Raw genomic sequence first — 16,068 nt, 5'->3', positions numbered from 1 at the left:
CTGATTGGTTGATCGCAAAGAACTCTAATTTCACAAGGAAAACCAATGGGAGAGCAGACAGCAGTATCATCGACCCCCATCGAATGCTTATTCGGTTTTTTAAAAAAAAAAAAAAAAAAGGAAGCCCCAGAAACGTGCACTTTACCTGTCGAGGTTTAAATTTCCCGTGTAAATGAACTCCAACAGTTTTTGAAATCCGTCGGCCTTCACCTGACTTTGATCCAGAAAAATATCGTTTTCAGAAGTGTCTCTGTAGATAGCACCAAAATACTCACTGAAAGAAGCAAGGACATTCCGGTGAGCTTTAAACTGGAAGTCGCCGATGACTACGGTGCAGTCACAGAGGAAACCTGCCTCTCGTTGTTTGTTCAGTCTCTCCAGAAGATGCTCGCAATGGTGGGAATACTGCATTTTGGTTCCGGGCAGGTCTTGATGTGGTTCTGAGACAGGCAAAAGATGCAGGTTAACAGTCACGGAGAAAACCTGGAGCGATACAATTCACTACTTAAGAAGATCCTTCCTTATATCAGTGCCCGTTTCCCCCTCTAGACTGCAAACTCGTTGCGGGCGGAGAATGCGTCTTGTACCTTACTCTCCCACGCGTTTAGCACAGTCCTCCGAACACGGTAAGTGCTCGATGAGTAACATTAATGACGACGATGATCCTTACGCCACACTCTTTTAAAATGCTTGGCCAGGTATCATGGTTTGGCGTCACCGATGACTGTGAGGCTCCGAGTCATTCATTCAGTAGCATTTATTGAGCGCCTGCTGTGTGCAGAGCACCGTACTAAGCGCTTGGAATGTCCAATTCGGCAACAGAGAGAGACAGTCCCTGCCCACTGACGGGTTCACAGTCTAATCGGGGGAGACGGACGGACAAGAACAATAGCAGTGAATAGAATCGAGGGGATGGACATCTCATTGACAAAATAAATAGGGGAATAAAGATATATACAAATGAGCGGACGAGCACAGGGCTGAGGGGAGGGGAAGGGAGAGGGGGAGGAGGAGAGGGAAAGGGGAGGAAAGGGGGCTTAGCTGAGGGGAGGTGAGGGGGGGGCAGAGAGGCAGCAGAGGGAAAAGGGGAAGCTCAGCCTGGGAAGGCCTCTCGGAGGAGGTGAGCTCTCAGGAGGAGGAGGTGAGCAAGTCACGGCAAGAGCGAAAAGACAGTGGGGGGGAAGAAGAGTGGGCTAGTTGGAAGAGCAGGGTTCTAATCCCTGCTCTGCCACTTGTCTACTGTGTGACCTTGGCCAGGTCACTTCACTTCTCTGTGTCTCAGTTACCTCAGCTGTAAAATGGGGACTAAAGCTGTAATCCCACTGTGGGACATGGACCGCTGCCAATCTGATTAGTCTCCATCTACCCAGACACTTAGCACGGGGCCTGGCACCTAATAAGTGCTTACCCAATGCCGTAAGTAAATAAGGGCAGCCCCCCTTCTCACCACAGAACTGCTTTAATTTTTGCACGGCTACCCCCAAACTAAATCAAGGCAACCAGAATGTGCTTATGGGTATTTATTCCAGCTTTCCTTTTTTCTTATTTTGAACGACCGCGCGCCCTCGGCAAATTCAAATTGCTCGCTCATATTAAAATCACTTCTCAAAATGGCAGCGCTCATTCCAGAGCCTCGGTTTTCATTTGGGGGGCAGAAAAATGCAGTGACTAGAAGATTTTTTTAGTGCTATACGGACCTTTGAAAAGTATCAGCATTTATCTATTTTGTGCCCCCCCCAAAATCTGAAAACACGGATAAAATCCGGAACGCTCGTGCGGGTCCCCCGGAACGTGCTTTCGAGGGGTTTCTGGGCCTCTCATTCGCGGACGACTCTTTATCCGACAGAAAAAGCGGCATGGCCTAGTGGATAGAGCAAGGGCTTGGGAGTCAGAAGGATCTGGGTTCTAATCCCGGCTCCACCACCTGTCTGCTATGTGACTGTGCCTCAGTTACCTCACCTGTAAAACGGGGATTAAGATTGCGAGCCTCACGTGGGACGACCCGATGACCCTGCATCTACCCCAGCGCTTAGAAAAGTGCTCCGCACACGGTAAGCGCTTAACAAATACCGACGTTCTTTTAGAGAAGCAGCGTAGCTCAGTGGAGAGAGCCCGGGCTCGGGAGTCAGAGGTCACGGGTTTGAATCCCGGCTGTGCCACTCGGCAGTTGCGTGACTGTGGGCGAGTCACTTGACTTCTCTGGGCCTCAGTTCCCTCATCTGTAAAATGGGGATCAACTGTGCGCCTCACGTGGGACGACCCGATCACCCTGTATCTCCCCCAGTGCTTAGAACGGTGCTCTGCACATAGCAAGCGCTTAACAGATACCAACATTATTATTATTAAAACGGGGTTTGTGGTTGCCTGGAGCGCAGATCCTGCTTGGGTATGACCCACAGCCGCTCTGACCACACAGAAACAGGAGAGGAGGCCCCAGTTCGGTCGGCCGCTGTCACTCTCATCGCCATTTCGGCCTGGCGGAAACTCAGATCGGGCCCGCACCTCTGCCCCAGCCCACACGCGGCGGTGGATAAAGAGGATGTTATCCATCGCTCCTTTACTTTCTCCCTGAATCGGTCCATCGCTGGCATTCGCTGCTTTCGAGGAGTTCACGATCGATCGGGGCCGGCAGACACTAAAACTACAGACTGGAGGAAGGCGGAAGAGGAGACTGCTGAAGACACAGGTCATATAAGATATATGCATAAGGGCTACAGGAGGGTAATTTGTTAATCTTAAAGGTAGAATGTGAAGCGAACCTACTTGCGTTTGAATAAAAATCAAGGCTGCTAGGAGAGGTAAGTTCTCACACTTAAGCGCTTAGGCGGGGCAGGTGGGCTGAAGCAACAGAGGGACATTAACAGGGGATTAAAAATTCATCAGGAAAAGGTTCTTGGGTAGATGAGATTTCCAAAGAGCTTCGAAGACTCGATACCTGTTCTTCCGTCTACTTATATTGACGGATTTACAGATCGTGACCCCTGATTATCTCGTATCTACCCCAGCGCTCGGTACAGTGCTTGACGCGTAGCGAGCGCTTAAATGCCACCGTTATTAATAAATACCACTGATTCGTTGACTGAAGGGCCCAGAACCGCCACGGTGGCCACTTGGGTGAAGATGAAGGGGGTGGATGCTGGAAACGCTGTGGAGGAAAAACTGGACGAATCCGGCGACAAATTGAACATGGGGGTAGAAACAGAGGAATCGAGGCTAGCCGCCAACGATGCGGGTTTCAAAGACGGAGAGGACGACGATGTCCTCAAGGCGGATGGGAGACAGAGGATTTGGGATGGGAGAGAGATTTGAGCTCGAGAAGCCTGGGGACGTAATGAGAAAAATAACGATGGCATTTGTTAAGCACTTACTATGGGCCACGCACTGTTCTGAGCGCTGGGGGAGATACCAGGTCATCAGGTTGTCCCCCGTGGGGCTCACAGTCTTCATCCCCATTTTACAGATGAGGGAACTGAGGCCCAGAGCAGTGAAGTGACTTGCCCGAGGTCACCCAGCCGACAAGCGGCGGAGTCGGGATTAGAACCCACGACCTCTGACTCCCGAGCCCGGGCTCTTTCCAACTAAGCCACGCTGCTTCTCTTCTACCGATGTCCCGGTGGCCTGATGAATAAATCAATCCTATTTATCGAGCGCTTATCGTGTGAAGAACACAGCACTAATAACGACGGTATCTGTTAAGCGCTTACCATCTGCCAAGCGCCGATAAACACTAGGGAGGATTATAATATATATATAATAATCGTATTATATTGGAAGCAGCGTGGCCCAGTGGAAAGAGCCTGGGCTTCGGAGTCAGAGGTCATGGGTTCGACTCCCGGCTCTGCCGCTTGTCAGCTGTGCGACTGTGGGCGAGTCACTGAACTTCTCTGGGCCTCAGCGACCTCATCTGTAAAATGGGGATTAACTGTGAGCCTCACGTGGGATGACCCGATTACCCTAGAACAGTGCTCCGCACATAGTAAGCGCTTAACAAATACCAACATTACTATAATATGGTAATATAACGGACTTATTCCCTGCCCACGACAAGCTTCCAGTCCGGAGGGGGGGGGCAGACACCACGATAAATAAATTACAGATGTGACCTAAGTGCCGGGGGTCTGACGACGGTGAATAAAGGGAGCAGTGCCAGGCTGACGCGGAAGGGAGCTGGAGAAAAGAGGATGAGGGCTTGGTCAGGGAAGGTCTCTTGGAGGGGATGCGCATTCGGTACGGCTTTGAAGGTGGGGAGAGTCATCGTCTGTCGGATGTGAAGAAGGAGGGTGTTCCAAGCCAGAGGCAGGATGCGGGCGAGAGGTTAGAGGCGAGATAGGTAAGATCGAGGTACAGTGAGTAGGTGGGCATTAGAGGAGAGAAGGTTCCTGTCTCTCCCCACTCCAGTCCATACTTCACTCTGCTGCCCGGGTCATTTCTCTGCAAATACATTCAGGCCACGATCCCCCTCCCTCCTCAAGAACCTCCGGTGGTTGCCCGGCCACCTCACTATAATAATAATAACAATAATGTTGGTATTTGTTAAGCGCTTACTATGTGCAGAGCACTGTTCTAAGCGCAGGGGTAGTCCCGGGGGAATCAGGTGGCCCCACGTGGGGCTCACAGTCTTAATCCCCATTTTACAGAGGAGGTAACTGAGGCACAGAGAAGTGAAGTGACTTGCCCACAGTCACACACTATCAAACACAAACTCCTCGCCGTCGGCTTTAAAGCAGTCAGTCACCTTGTCCCCTCTTACCTTACCACGCTACTCTCCAACTACAGTGCAGCCCGCACACTTCACTCCTCAAATGCTAACTTTTTCACTGTACCTCGATCTGAGCTTCCCCTTTTCCCTCTGCTGCCTCTCTGCCCCCCCTCCCCTCCCCCCTGCTAAGCCCCGTTTCCCCCCTTTCCCTCTGCTCCTCCCCCTCCCCTCAGCACTGTGCTCCTCCGCTCATTTGTATATATCTTTATTACCCTATTTATGTTGTTAATGAGATGTACATCCCCTTGATTCCGTTTACTGCTATTGTTTTTGTCCGTCCGACTCCCCCGATTAGACTGGAGGCCCCGTCGGTGGGCAGGGATCGTCTCTATCTGCTGCCGGACTGTCCATTCCAAGCGCTTAGTACAGTGCTCTGCACACAGTAAGCTCTCAATAAATACTACCGAATGAATCTCACCGTCGACCTCTTGCTGTCCGCCTGCCTCCCCCGATTAGACTGTGAGTCCCTCAAGGGGCAGGGACTGTCTCTATCTGCTGCCGAACTGTCCATTCCAAGCGCTTAGTACAGTGTTCTGCGCATAATAAGCGCTCGGTAAATACTATGGAACGAATGAATCGGAGGGGGCAATAACTGGAGGGAGCCTGGGGTCAAGGAAGGGTTTTTTTCTAGGACGGGGAGACGTGACCATGTTTGAAAGCGGCGGGGAAGAACCCACTGGAGAGGGAACGGTTGAAGATGGTGGTCAGGGAGGGAAGACCGGGGGGTGGAGGGGCCGCAAGTGTCTTGATAAGGTGAGAAGGGACGGGGTCGGAGGTGCGGGTGGAGGGAACGGATTTGAGAGAAGGCAGGAGACCTCTTGAGATACTGCTGGGAAAGATGGGAGAGTGGAAAAAGGAGCAGGGGAGGGACAGGGGAGATTTGGGGGGGTGATCCCGCCTGACGGTTTCAATGTTCTCGCCCGTTGGTGGGTAGGGGTTGTCTCCGTTTGTTGCCGAACTGTATTTTCCAAGCGCTTAGAACAGTTCTCTGCACCCGATAAGGGCTTAATAACGACGACTGGATGAATGAATGTTCTCAATAAAGTAGGTAACCAGCTCATTATTCATTCATTCACTAGTACTTATTGAGCGCTTACTACGTGCAGAGCGCCGTACTAAGCGCTTGGAATGGACAGGTCGGTAACAGATAGAGACGGTCCCTGCCCTTGGACGGGCTCACGGTCCAATCGGGGGAGACGGACAGACGAGGACGATAGCGATAAATAGGATCGAGGGGACGGACATCTCATTAAAACAATAGCAAATACACAGGATCAAGAATAAACAGAATCGATAGGGGCCGGGGATGGTGGAGGCAGGGGGGCAAGGGGTTTGAGGAAGGAGTTAAATGTCCGGAACAACTGGCAAGGGCAGAGTTAAAGCGTGGAAGGGTTCGGGTGGACCTGATGTCTTAGATTTCCACCACCAGCGGCGCGCTCTACAAAGGATGCGGCGGTGAGCCGGGGAGAGGGACGACGGACAGCCTGCGGAGGACGGAGACTGGATTCAGATTTAGGAGTCACAGAGGTAAGTAGCTGCCTTGCTCACTTTCACTCCCGCTTATATCCTATCAACGCTTACAGTGACTACGGATCAGTCTTTTAACAAGAGCCGCCAGACGTGGAGGTGATGAGCGTTAACGAACAGAAAGAACGGGAGACGTCCACGCTCCAGAGACTCGTTCGTTTTAACCCTCGCGGCCTTCGGAGCCGGCAAAGCGAAGGGTTTGGTTCGGGTGATCAGAAAGGGAACCGGGTGGTTAGAGGAGCAGCGTGGCTCGGTGGAAAGAGCGCGGGCTTTGGAGTCAGGGGTCGTGAGCTCGAATCCCAGCTCTGCCACTTGTCAGCTGGGTGACCGTGAGCAAGTCACTTCACTTGTCTGTGCCTCAGTTGCCTCACCTGTAAAATGGGGATGAAGACCGTGAGCCCCACGTGGGGGGACAACCTGATTCCCCTGTGCCTACCCCGGCGCTTAGACCGGTGCTCTGCACGTAGTAAGCGCTTAACAAACACCAACATTATTGAGACTACGGTGAGCCAGCCCCAGTACCCACACTGTGTTTCTATTTAGAGATCTGCTCTCATTTATTCATACTTATTGAGTACTTACTGGGTGCAAAGCACTGTACGAAGCGCTTGGGAGAGTAAAACACAACAATAAACGGACGCGGTCCCTGCCCACAGGCTTAGAGTCTAGCGGGACAGACACTACTATATTGAATTTAGTAATCGTGACACTTGTGAAGGGCTTACTATGTGCCAGATACGATTCTAATCGCTGGAAGAGATTCACGTTAATCGGGTTGGACCCCGTCCCTGTCCCACGTGGGGTTCACAGGCTAAAATATTTTCATTACCCTGTTTATTTCGTCAATGAGATGTACATCGCCTTGATTCTATTTATTTGCTATTGTCTTAATGAGATGTTCATCCCCTCGATTCTATTTATTGCTATCGTTCTTCTCTGTCCGTCTCCCCCGATTAGACTGTGAGCCCGTCAGAGGGCAGGCACTGTCTCTGTTACCGATCTGTCCATTCCAAGCGCTTAGTACAGTGCTCTGCACGTAGTAAGCGCTCAATAAATACTATTGAATGAATGAATGGAAGGAGGAGGGAGACCAGGGTAGGTCATTTCAGCCATACACGGGAAGAAGCTCTGCGCACAATCTGCGCCCCTGCTCGTTTGGTGCATTCCGGGCCCCAGCGGGAACCCGCTGAGCAGAGTGCGAACAGCAGCGACAAACCGCCATCGGTACAATTCATTCTGTTGTGCGCTTACTGTCGCTAAAGCATCAGAATCAAGGCCCACTGGTCATTTCCGTCAGGAGACCCCCACCGGCATCAAGACTCCACGCTCCTTGCGGGCAGGACGTATTCTGGCGGCTTCCTTAGACTGCACCCTCCCGAGCGCTCAGTTCAGCGCTCTGCCAAAATGCACGCTCAATAAACACAATCGTTCGGAGCTAGAAGTCACCGCTGATGGGCTAAACTCTGGAACGCGTAGCAAGCAGGACGGCTTCAAACCCAGCCTCGATCGGTCTTTCATACGGATCGAATAAGGCGAGATCTTCGGGCCATAATTTTCATAATCCGTGTCGCTACCGTACGAGTCCGCGGCCTCCTCTCTAGTCGACTGGTTTGCGTTCCTCCTCCTCTTCCAGGGATCCATCTCTTCATCGTCTACTCCTTCCCACCCGCCTTATTCTTCCTGCCCTCCACCTTTCTGCATCGCTCACTCCCGTTCCCTTCCAAAATTCAAACCCGCGGACTCCTAATCAAAAGGAGGCGAGGAAAGACGAGCAGATCGATCGATAATTGAAAGGGAAAAGAGTTCGGGGCTCCACACTGTCAACCGACCAGGGCCGACGGCTGGAAGGTTCCTAGGATTAGACTGTAAGCCCTTCAGTGGGCAGGGACGGTCTCTATCTGTTGCCGAACTGTCCATTCCGAGCGCTTGGTACAGTGCTCTGCACATAGTAAGCGCTCAATCGATACGACTGAATGAATAGGTAGCCTTTAACGCAACGGTTTAAACATCATCTGTGAGCTTGTCCTCTAAACCTGTTAGCAGCGCCCAACGCGTCCGTTAATTTAAGCGCCGACCATGCGCCGAGCGCTGTTCTAAGCGCTGGGGTCGATACGAGGTCATCAGGTTGTCCCACGTGGGGCTCACGGTCTTCATCCCCATTTTTCAGATGAGGTAACCGAGGCACAGAGAGGTCAAATAATAACAATAATAATAATGTTGGTATTTGTTAAGGGCTTACTAAGTGCCAAGCGCCGTTCGAAGCGCTGGGGAAGATACAAGGGGGATGAGGTCGTCCCACGTGGGGCTCACAGTCTTCATCCCCATTTGACAGACGAGGGAACTGAGGCCCAGAGAAGTGAAGTGACTTGCCCAGGGTCGCCCAGCTGACAAGCGGCGGAGCCGGGATTAGAACCCACGACCTCTGACTCCCAAGCCCGGGCTCTTGCCACTGAGCCAGTCACACAGCCGATCGGTGGGTGAGCCGGGATTAGAACCCGAGACCTCTGACTCCCAAGCCCATGTTCTTTCCGCTACGCCACGCTGTTTCACTAATTCTACTGTACCGAACTCTTCCGAGCACTTAGTACGGTGCTCTGCACATTGTAATCTGCCGCTCTGCTGTGTACCCTTGGGCAAGTCACATAACCTCTCTGTGCCTCTCTTATCTCACCTGTAAAATGGGGATTAAGACTGTGCGCCCCCCACGTGGGACATGGACTGTGCCCAACCTGATCAGCCTGCATCTAACCCAGCGCTTACTACAGCGCCCGGCACGTAATAGGCCCTTAACAAATACCATAAAAAAAAGTAAGCGATCAATAAATACCACAGATCGATTGATTGAGGGGGTCGGTCGCTGCCCCGCTACTGTAGCTCTGTAACCAGCCAAGTCAGAGGGAGCTCCCCGAATCGCAAACACCGCGCGAGGGATAAATGAGAAGCAGCGCGGCTCAGGGGAAAGAGCCCGGGCTTTGGAGTCAGAGGTCACGGGTCCGAATCCCGGCTCCGCCACTTGTCAGCCGTGCGACCCTGGGCCAGTCACTCCACTTCTCTGGGCCTCAGTTCCCTCATCTGTCAAATGGGGATGAAGACCGTGAGAAGCGGCGCGGCTCAGTGGGCAGAGCCCGGGCTTGGGAGTTAGAGGTCGTGGGTTCGAATCCCGGCTCCGCCGCTTGTCGGCTGGGTGACTTTGGGCAAGTCACCTATCTTCTCTGGGCCTCAGTTACCTCATCTGTCAAATGGGGGTGAAAACTGTGCGCCCCATGTGGGACAACCTGATCACCTTGTATCCCCCCAGCGCTTAGGACACCGCCTTGCACATAGTACGCGCCTGAACAAGTACCACCATTATTATTAATCCCGGCTCTGCCACCTGTCAACCGTGTGACTCCGGGCAAGTCACTTCACTTCTCTGTGCCTCAGTTACCTCAACTGTAAAATGGGCGTGAAGACTGTGAGCCTCACGTGGGACAACCCGATTCCCCTGTATCTCCCCCAGCGCTTAGAACGGCGCTCGGCACATAGCAAGCGCTTAACAAACACCGACGTGGTCGTTATCGAGTAGTGTTAGGAAAGGCTCCCTCGGGAAGTCTGGGGGATGGACAGTTAGGTTTTCCCAATCCTGGGAGTCGGAAAATCATGGGTTCTAATCCCGGCTCCGCCACTTGGCTGCTGTGTGACCTCGGGCGAGTCACTTCACCTCTCTGGGCCTCGGCCACCTCATCTGCAAAATGGGGATTAAGACCGGGAGCGGCACGTGGGACAGGGCCTGGGTCCGACCTGATTAGGTCATTTCCACCCTAGCGCTTAGAACAGAGCTTAGCGCGCCGTAAGCACTTTACGAACACCGCCATTATTATGAACCCACGGAGGTTTCCAAGGACGGAGGAAGAGCGTACGGGCCGCTGACAGGCCGGCCCGCAACCTCACTCGTTCGATCGCATTTACTGAGCGCTTACTGTGTGCAAAGCACTGCATTCCTTCAGTCGTATTTATTGAGAAGCGGCGTGGCTCGGTGGCGAGAGCCCGGGTTTGGGAGTCCGAGGTCCTGAGTTCGAATCCCGCCTCTGGCCACTGATCAGCTGTGTGACTCTGGGCAAGTCACTTCACTTCTCTGTGCCTCCGTTCCCTCCTCTGTAAAATGGGGATGAAGACTGTGAGCCCCTCGTGGGACAACCTGATGACCTCGTATCTACCCCAGTGCTTAAGACAGTGCTTGGCACACAGTAAACGCTTAACAAATACCAACATTATTATTATTACTGAGCTTTTACTATGTGCAGAGCACTGTACTAAGCGCTTGGAAAGTACAATTCGGCAACAGACAGAGACCATCCCTGCCCAACGACGGGCTCACGGCCTGATCGGGGGAGACGGACGGCAAAACGAAACAAGTAGTCGGGCGTCAATACTGTCGGCATGGCTCAGTGGAAAGAGCCCGGGCTCGGGGGTCAGAGGCCGTGGGTTCTAATCCCGACTCCGCCGCCTGTCAGCTGTGTGACTTTGGGCAAATCACTTAACTTCTCTGTGCCTCCGTTACCTCACCTGTAAAATGGGGATGAAGACTGTGAGCCCCACGTGGGACAACCCGATCACCCTGTATCCACCCAGGGCTCAGAACAGTGCTTGGCACATACTAAGGGCTTAACAAACACCAAATTATCATCATCATCAAAATAAATAGATGGAATCATAGATACTAAGCACTTGGGAGAGTACACCATAACAACAGACCCTTCCTGCCCACAGTGAGCTCACAATCTAGAGGGGGAGATGGACGTTAATACAAATAAATAGATAAATACATAAATTACAGATAGATACACAGATACATATATATTTGGGGAGGGGAGACAGGGTGAAGGAAGGAGCAAGTATGAGCGGCAGAGAAGGGAGAGGGAGAAGAGGAGAGGAGGGCTCAGTCAGGGAGGACTTCCTGGAGGAGATGGGCCTGCAATAAGGCTTTGAAGTGGGGGGAGAGCAATTATCTGCCCGATATGAGGGGGGAGAGCAATTATAATAATAATTATAACAATGCAGACCACCGTTCTAAGCGCTGGGGTAGATACAGGGTCATCAGGTTGTCCCACGTGAGGCTCACAGGTAATCCCCATTTGACAGATGAGGGAACTGAGGCCCAGAGAAGTGAAGTGACTTGCCCACAGTCACCCAGCAAGTGGCAGAGCCGGCATTCGAACCCGTGACCTCTGACTCCCAAGCCCGGGCTCTCTCCACTGAGCCACGCTGTCTCTCATGTGTGTCCGATGTGAAGAGGGAGGACGCGGGCGAGAGGTCGGCGGCGAGACGGACGAGATGGAGGTTCTTCTCCTAGCCTAGAACTCCCTTCCCATGCGACAGACCACCACGCTCCCCACTTCAGAGCCTTACTAGAAATCACATCGCTTCCAAGAGGCCTTTCATTCGTTCACTCAGTGGTATTTCTTGAGCGCTTACTCTGTGCAGAGCACTGTATTAAGCGCTCGGAACGTACAATTCGGCAACGGAGAGAGAAGATCCCCGCCCGACGACGGGCTCACGGTCTAGAAGCGGGGAGACGGACGACAAAACGAAACAAAACAAGTAGTCTGCTGTCGATATCATCAAGATAAATAGAATCATAGATATATACCCATCATTAACAAAATAAATAGAGTAATAAATAATATATAGTCGGGTCGTTCCCCCTACTCCTTCTCCTTTGGGTGTCACCTATGCGCTGTCTTCTGGCCCCCTTAAGCCCGTCCTCAGCCCCCCATCAGTTCTGCACATACCCGTAATCTATTTTAATGTCTCTCTCCACCCCCGCTCGACTGCAAGCTCCTGGTGGGCGGGGGGTACGTCTACCCATTCTATTGTATTTTACTCTCTCGACGCTCAGTTGGGTGCTCCGCACACGGTAAGCGCTCAATAAGTACCGCTGATGATACGGTTCGGCTAGAGGCAGGCGAACGTCCACTCTCGGTTCCTCTGCTGCCTCCTGCTAGTTCTGCCAGCGTTCTTCACCTCCCTCTGGATCGTCATCGGTGGTATTTATTCAGCCATTCATTCAATCGCTTTTATTGGGCGCTTACTACGGGCAGAGCACTGGACGAAGCGCTTGGGATGGACAGTTCGGCGACAGATGGAGATAATCCCTGTCCAATAACGGGCTGAACAGGGAAGACAGATGGCCAAACCAAACAGAACACAACAAAACAAGTAGTCTGGCACTACTTGAGCACTTTATTGAGCACTTACTGCGGGAAGAGCGCTGTACTAAGCGCTTGGGATAGCACGACAGATTTGGTAGACACACTCCCTGCCCACCTCCCTCTTTAATAATAATAATAATAATAACGTTAGTATTTGTTAAGCGCTTACTGTGTGCCGAGCACTGTTCTAAGTGCTGGGGGAGACATAGGGGAATCAGGTTGTCCCACGTGGGGCTCACGGTCTTAATCCCCATTTTACAGACGAGGTTACTGAGGCACAGAGAAGTTAAGTGGCTTGCCCACGGTCACCCAGCTGACACGTGGCAGGGCTGGGATTCGGACTCACGACCCCTGCCTCCAAAGTCCGTGCTCTTTCCACTGAGCCACGTTGCTTCTCTTTAAGATCTAGTGTCCCGATATCCGTCCTCCTAGAAGGGGGAAATGGGTCGACCGATGGACCCATCGTATTAACTGAGCGCTTACCGTGGGCAGAGCACCGTACTGAGTGCTTGGAAGAGTACACCGGACACATTCCCGCCCACCACGAGCTCACACACTGGAGACAGACAGACTCTGATAGAGACAGATAAATAAATGAATGACAGCTTCACACATATGTGCTTTGGGGGATGGGAGGGAGGCTGAATGAAATATCTACGATTTCATTTATCCATTCTGATGGCACTGAAGCCCGTCCACTTGTTTTGCTGTCCGTCTCCCCTGTTTAGACTGCGAGCCCGTTGTTGGGTAGGGATTGTCTCTATCTGTTGCCGAACTGCACTTTCGCAGCGCTTAGTACACGGTAAGCGCTCAATAAATCCAACTGAAGGAATGCCCAGGAAGGAAGGCAGGGAGGGAGAGGAGGGCTTAGTCGGGGAAGGCTTCCTGGAGGAGGTGTGCCTTCAATAAGGTTTCGAATGATAATAATTATGGCATTTGTTAAGAGCTCACTATGTGCCGAGCACTGTTCTGAGCGCTGAGCGCCAGTGGGGGGAGAAGGAAGGTTACGCCTGTGGAAAGAGCACGGGCTTGGGGGTCAAAGGCCATGGGTTCTAATCCCCGCTCGGCCACTCGTCGGCTGTGTGACTTTGGGCAAGTCACTTCACTTCTCTGGGCCTCGGTTCCCTCATCTGTAAAATGGGGGTGAGGACCGTGAGCCTCACGTGGGACAACCTGATTACCCTGTATCTCCCCAGCGCTTAGAACGGTGCTCTGCACATAGGAAGCGCTTAACAAATACCGACATTATTATTATTATTATTACTTTGTCCACAGACCCTGCGGCACACGAGGGTCCCAGTGTAGGTAGTTCTGTTTTGAAGCCCCCTCTTTCCACCGTTTTTTGCCTTTTTCCCCTGGGTTGGCAATCATGGGCTGCCATCCTGCCTACACTTGGTTGCTGGGTGACCTTGGGCAAGTCACTGAACGTCTCTGTGCCTCAGTTACCTCGACTGGAAAACGGGGATGAAGACTGTGGGCCTCACGTGGGCCAACCTGATGACCCTGCATCTCCCCAGCGCCTAGAACAGTGCTCTGCACATAGTAAGCGCTTAACAAATACCAACATTATTCTTATCATTATTCACATCTACAGAATCACACCCCTCTCCCCCTCAGTCCTCTGCACATAGTAAGCGCTTAAATGCCAACATTACTATTATTAAAATGGGGATGAAAACTGTGAGCCTCACGTGGGACAACCTGATGACCCTGCGTCTCCCCCAGTGCTTACAACAGTGCTCTGCACATAGTAAGCGCTTAACAAATACCAACATTATTATTATTCTCTGTGCCTCAGTTCCCTCGTCTGTAAAATGGGGATTAACTGTGAGCCCCAAGTGGGCCAACCTGATGGCCCCGTATCTCCCCAGCGCCTAGAGCAGTGCTCCGCACATAGTCAGCGCTTAACAAATACCATCATTATTATTATTGCTATTCTCTGTGCCTCAGTGACCTCATCTGTCAAATGGGAATGAAGACTGGGAGCCTCACGTGGGACAACCTGATGACCCTGTGTCTACCCCAGCGCTTAGAACAGTGCTCTGCACATACTAAGTGCTTAAATACCAACATTATTATTACTATTCTCTGTGCCTCAGTGACCTCATCTGTAAAATGGGGATGAAGACTGTGAGCCTCACGTGGGACAACCTGATGACCCTGGATCTCCCCCAGCGCTTAGAACAGTGCTCTGCATGTAGCAAGTGCTTAACAAATACCAACATGGTTATTATTATTAACCAATACCAACATTATTATTAACCAATACCAACATTATTATTATTAACCAATACCAACATTATTATTATTAACCAATACCAACATTATTATTAACCAATACCAACATTATTATTAACCAATATCAACATTATTATTATTAACCAATACCAACATTATTATTAACCAATACCAACATTATTATTATTAACCAATACCAACATTATTATTATTAACCAATACCAACATTATTATTATTAACCAATACCAACATTATTAACCTATACTAACATTATTATTATTAACCAATACCAACATTATTATTAACCAATACCAACATTATTATTAACCAATACCAACATTATTACTAACCAATACCAACATTATTATTAACCAATACCAACATTATTATTATTAGCCAATATCAACATTATTAACTAATATCAACATTATTATTAACCAATACCAACATTATTATTATTAACCAATACCAACATTATTATTATTAACCAATACCAACATTATTATTATTATTAACCAATACCAACATTATTATTATTAACCAATACCAACATTATTATTAACCAATACCAACATTATTATTATTATTAACCAATACCAACATTATTATTAACCAATACCAACATTATTATTAACCAATACCAACATTACTATTATTATTAACCAATACCAACATTATTATTATTATTAACCAATACCAACATTATTATTAACCGATATCAACATTATTATTAACCAATACCAACATTATTAACCTATACTAACATTATTATTATTAACCAATACCAACATTATTATTAACCAATACCAACATTATTACTAACCAATACCAACATTATTATTAACCAATACCAACATTATTATTATTAGCCAATATCAACATTATTAACTAATATCAACATTATTATTAACCAATACCAACATTATTATTATTAACCAATACCAACATTATTATTATTAACCAATACCAACATTATTATTATTAACCAATATCAACATTATTATTATTAACCAATACCAACATTATTATTATTATTATTAACCAATACCAACATTATTATTATTATTATTATTCTCTGGACCTCCATGACCTCATCTGTAAAATGGGGATTAACTGTGAGCCCCAAGTGGGACAACCTGATGACCCTGGATCTCCCCCAGCGCTTAGCACAGTGCTCTGCACATAGCAAGCGCTCATAACCACTACCAACATTCTTCTTCTTCTCTGGGCCTCAGTTCCCTCCTCTGGAAAATGGGGATGAAGCCTGGGAGCCCCAAGTGGGACAACCTGATCACCTTGTATCCCCCCAGCGCTAAGCACAGTGCTCTGCACATGGTAAGCGCTTAACAAAT

The 16,068-nt window shown here is 49.9% G+C and overlaps 1 protein-coding gene across 4 annotated transcripts in view; it reads right to left on the bottom strand.

Annotated features, from left to right (window-relative positions):
- Window positions 1–16,068, bottom strand: part of MYNN (myoneurin) — a 34,934-nt gene that overhangs the window by 18,335 nt on the left and 531 nt on the right. For 2 of the 4 annotated variants that reach the window (XM_029066228.2, XM_029066242.2), the window contains exon 2: window positions 146–440. In XM_029066228.2, the coding sequence (XP_028922061.1) occupies window positions 146–411 (266 nt within the window). In that variant the 5' untranslated portion in view covers window positions 412–440. Of the gene's footprint in view, window positions 1–145; window positions 441–11,674; window positions 11,694–16,068 lie in introns of those variants that run through there. The other 2 variants (XM_029066235.2, XM_029066249.1) reach the window with 2 other exon arrangements.

This window comes from Ornithorhynchus anatinus, chromosome 1 (genome assembly GCF_004115215.2).
Source record: "Ornithorhynchus anatinus isolate Pmale09 chromosome 1, mOrnAna1.pri.v4, whole genome shotgun sequence".
NCBI lineage: Eukaryota > Metazoa > Chordata > Mammalia > Monotremata > Ornithorhynchidae > Ornithorhynchus > Ornithorhynchus anatinus.
Note: the sequence above shows the minus strand (reverse complement) of the source record. Positions and strands in the feature narration are given on the sequence as shown.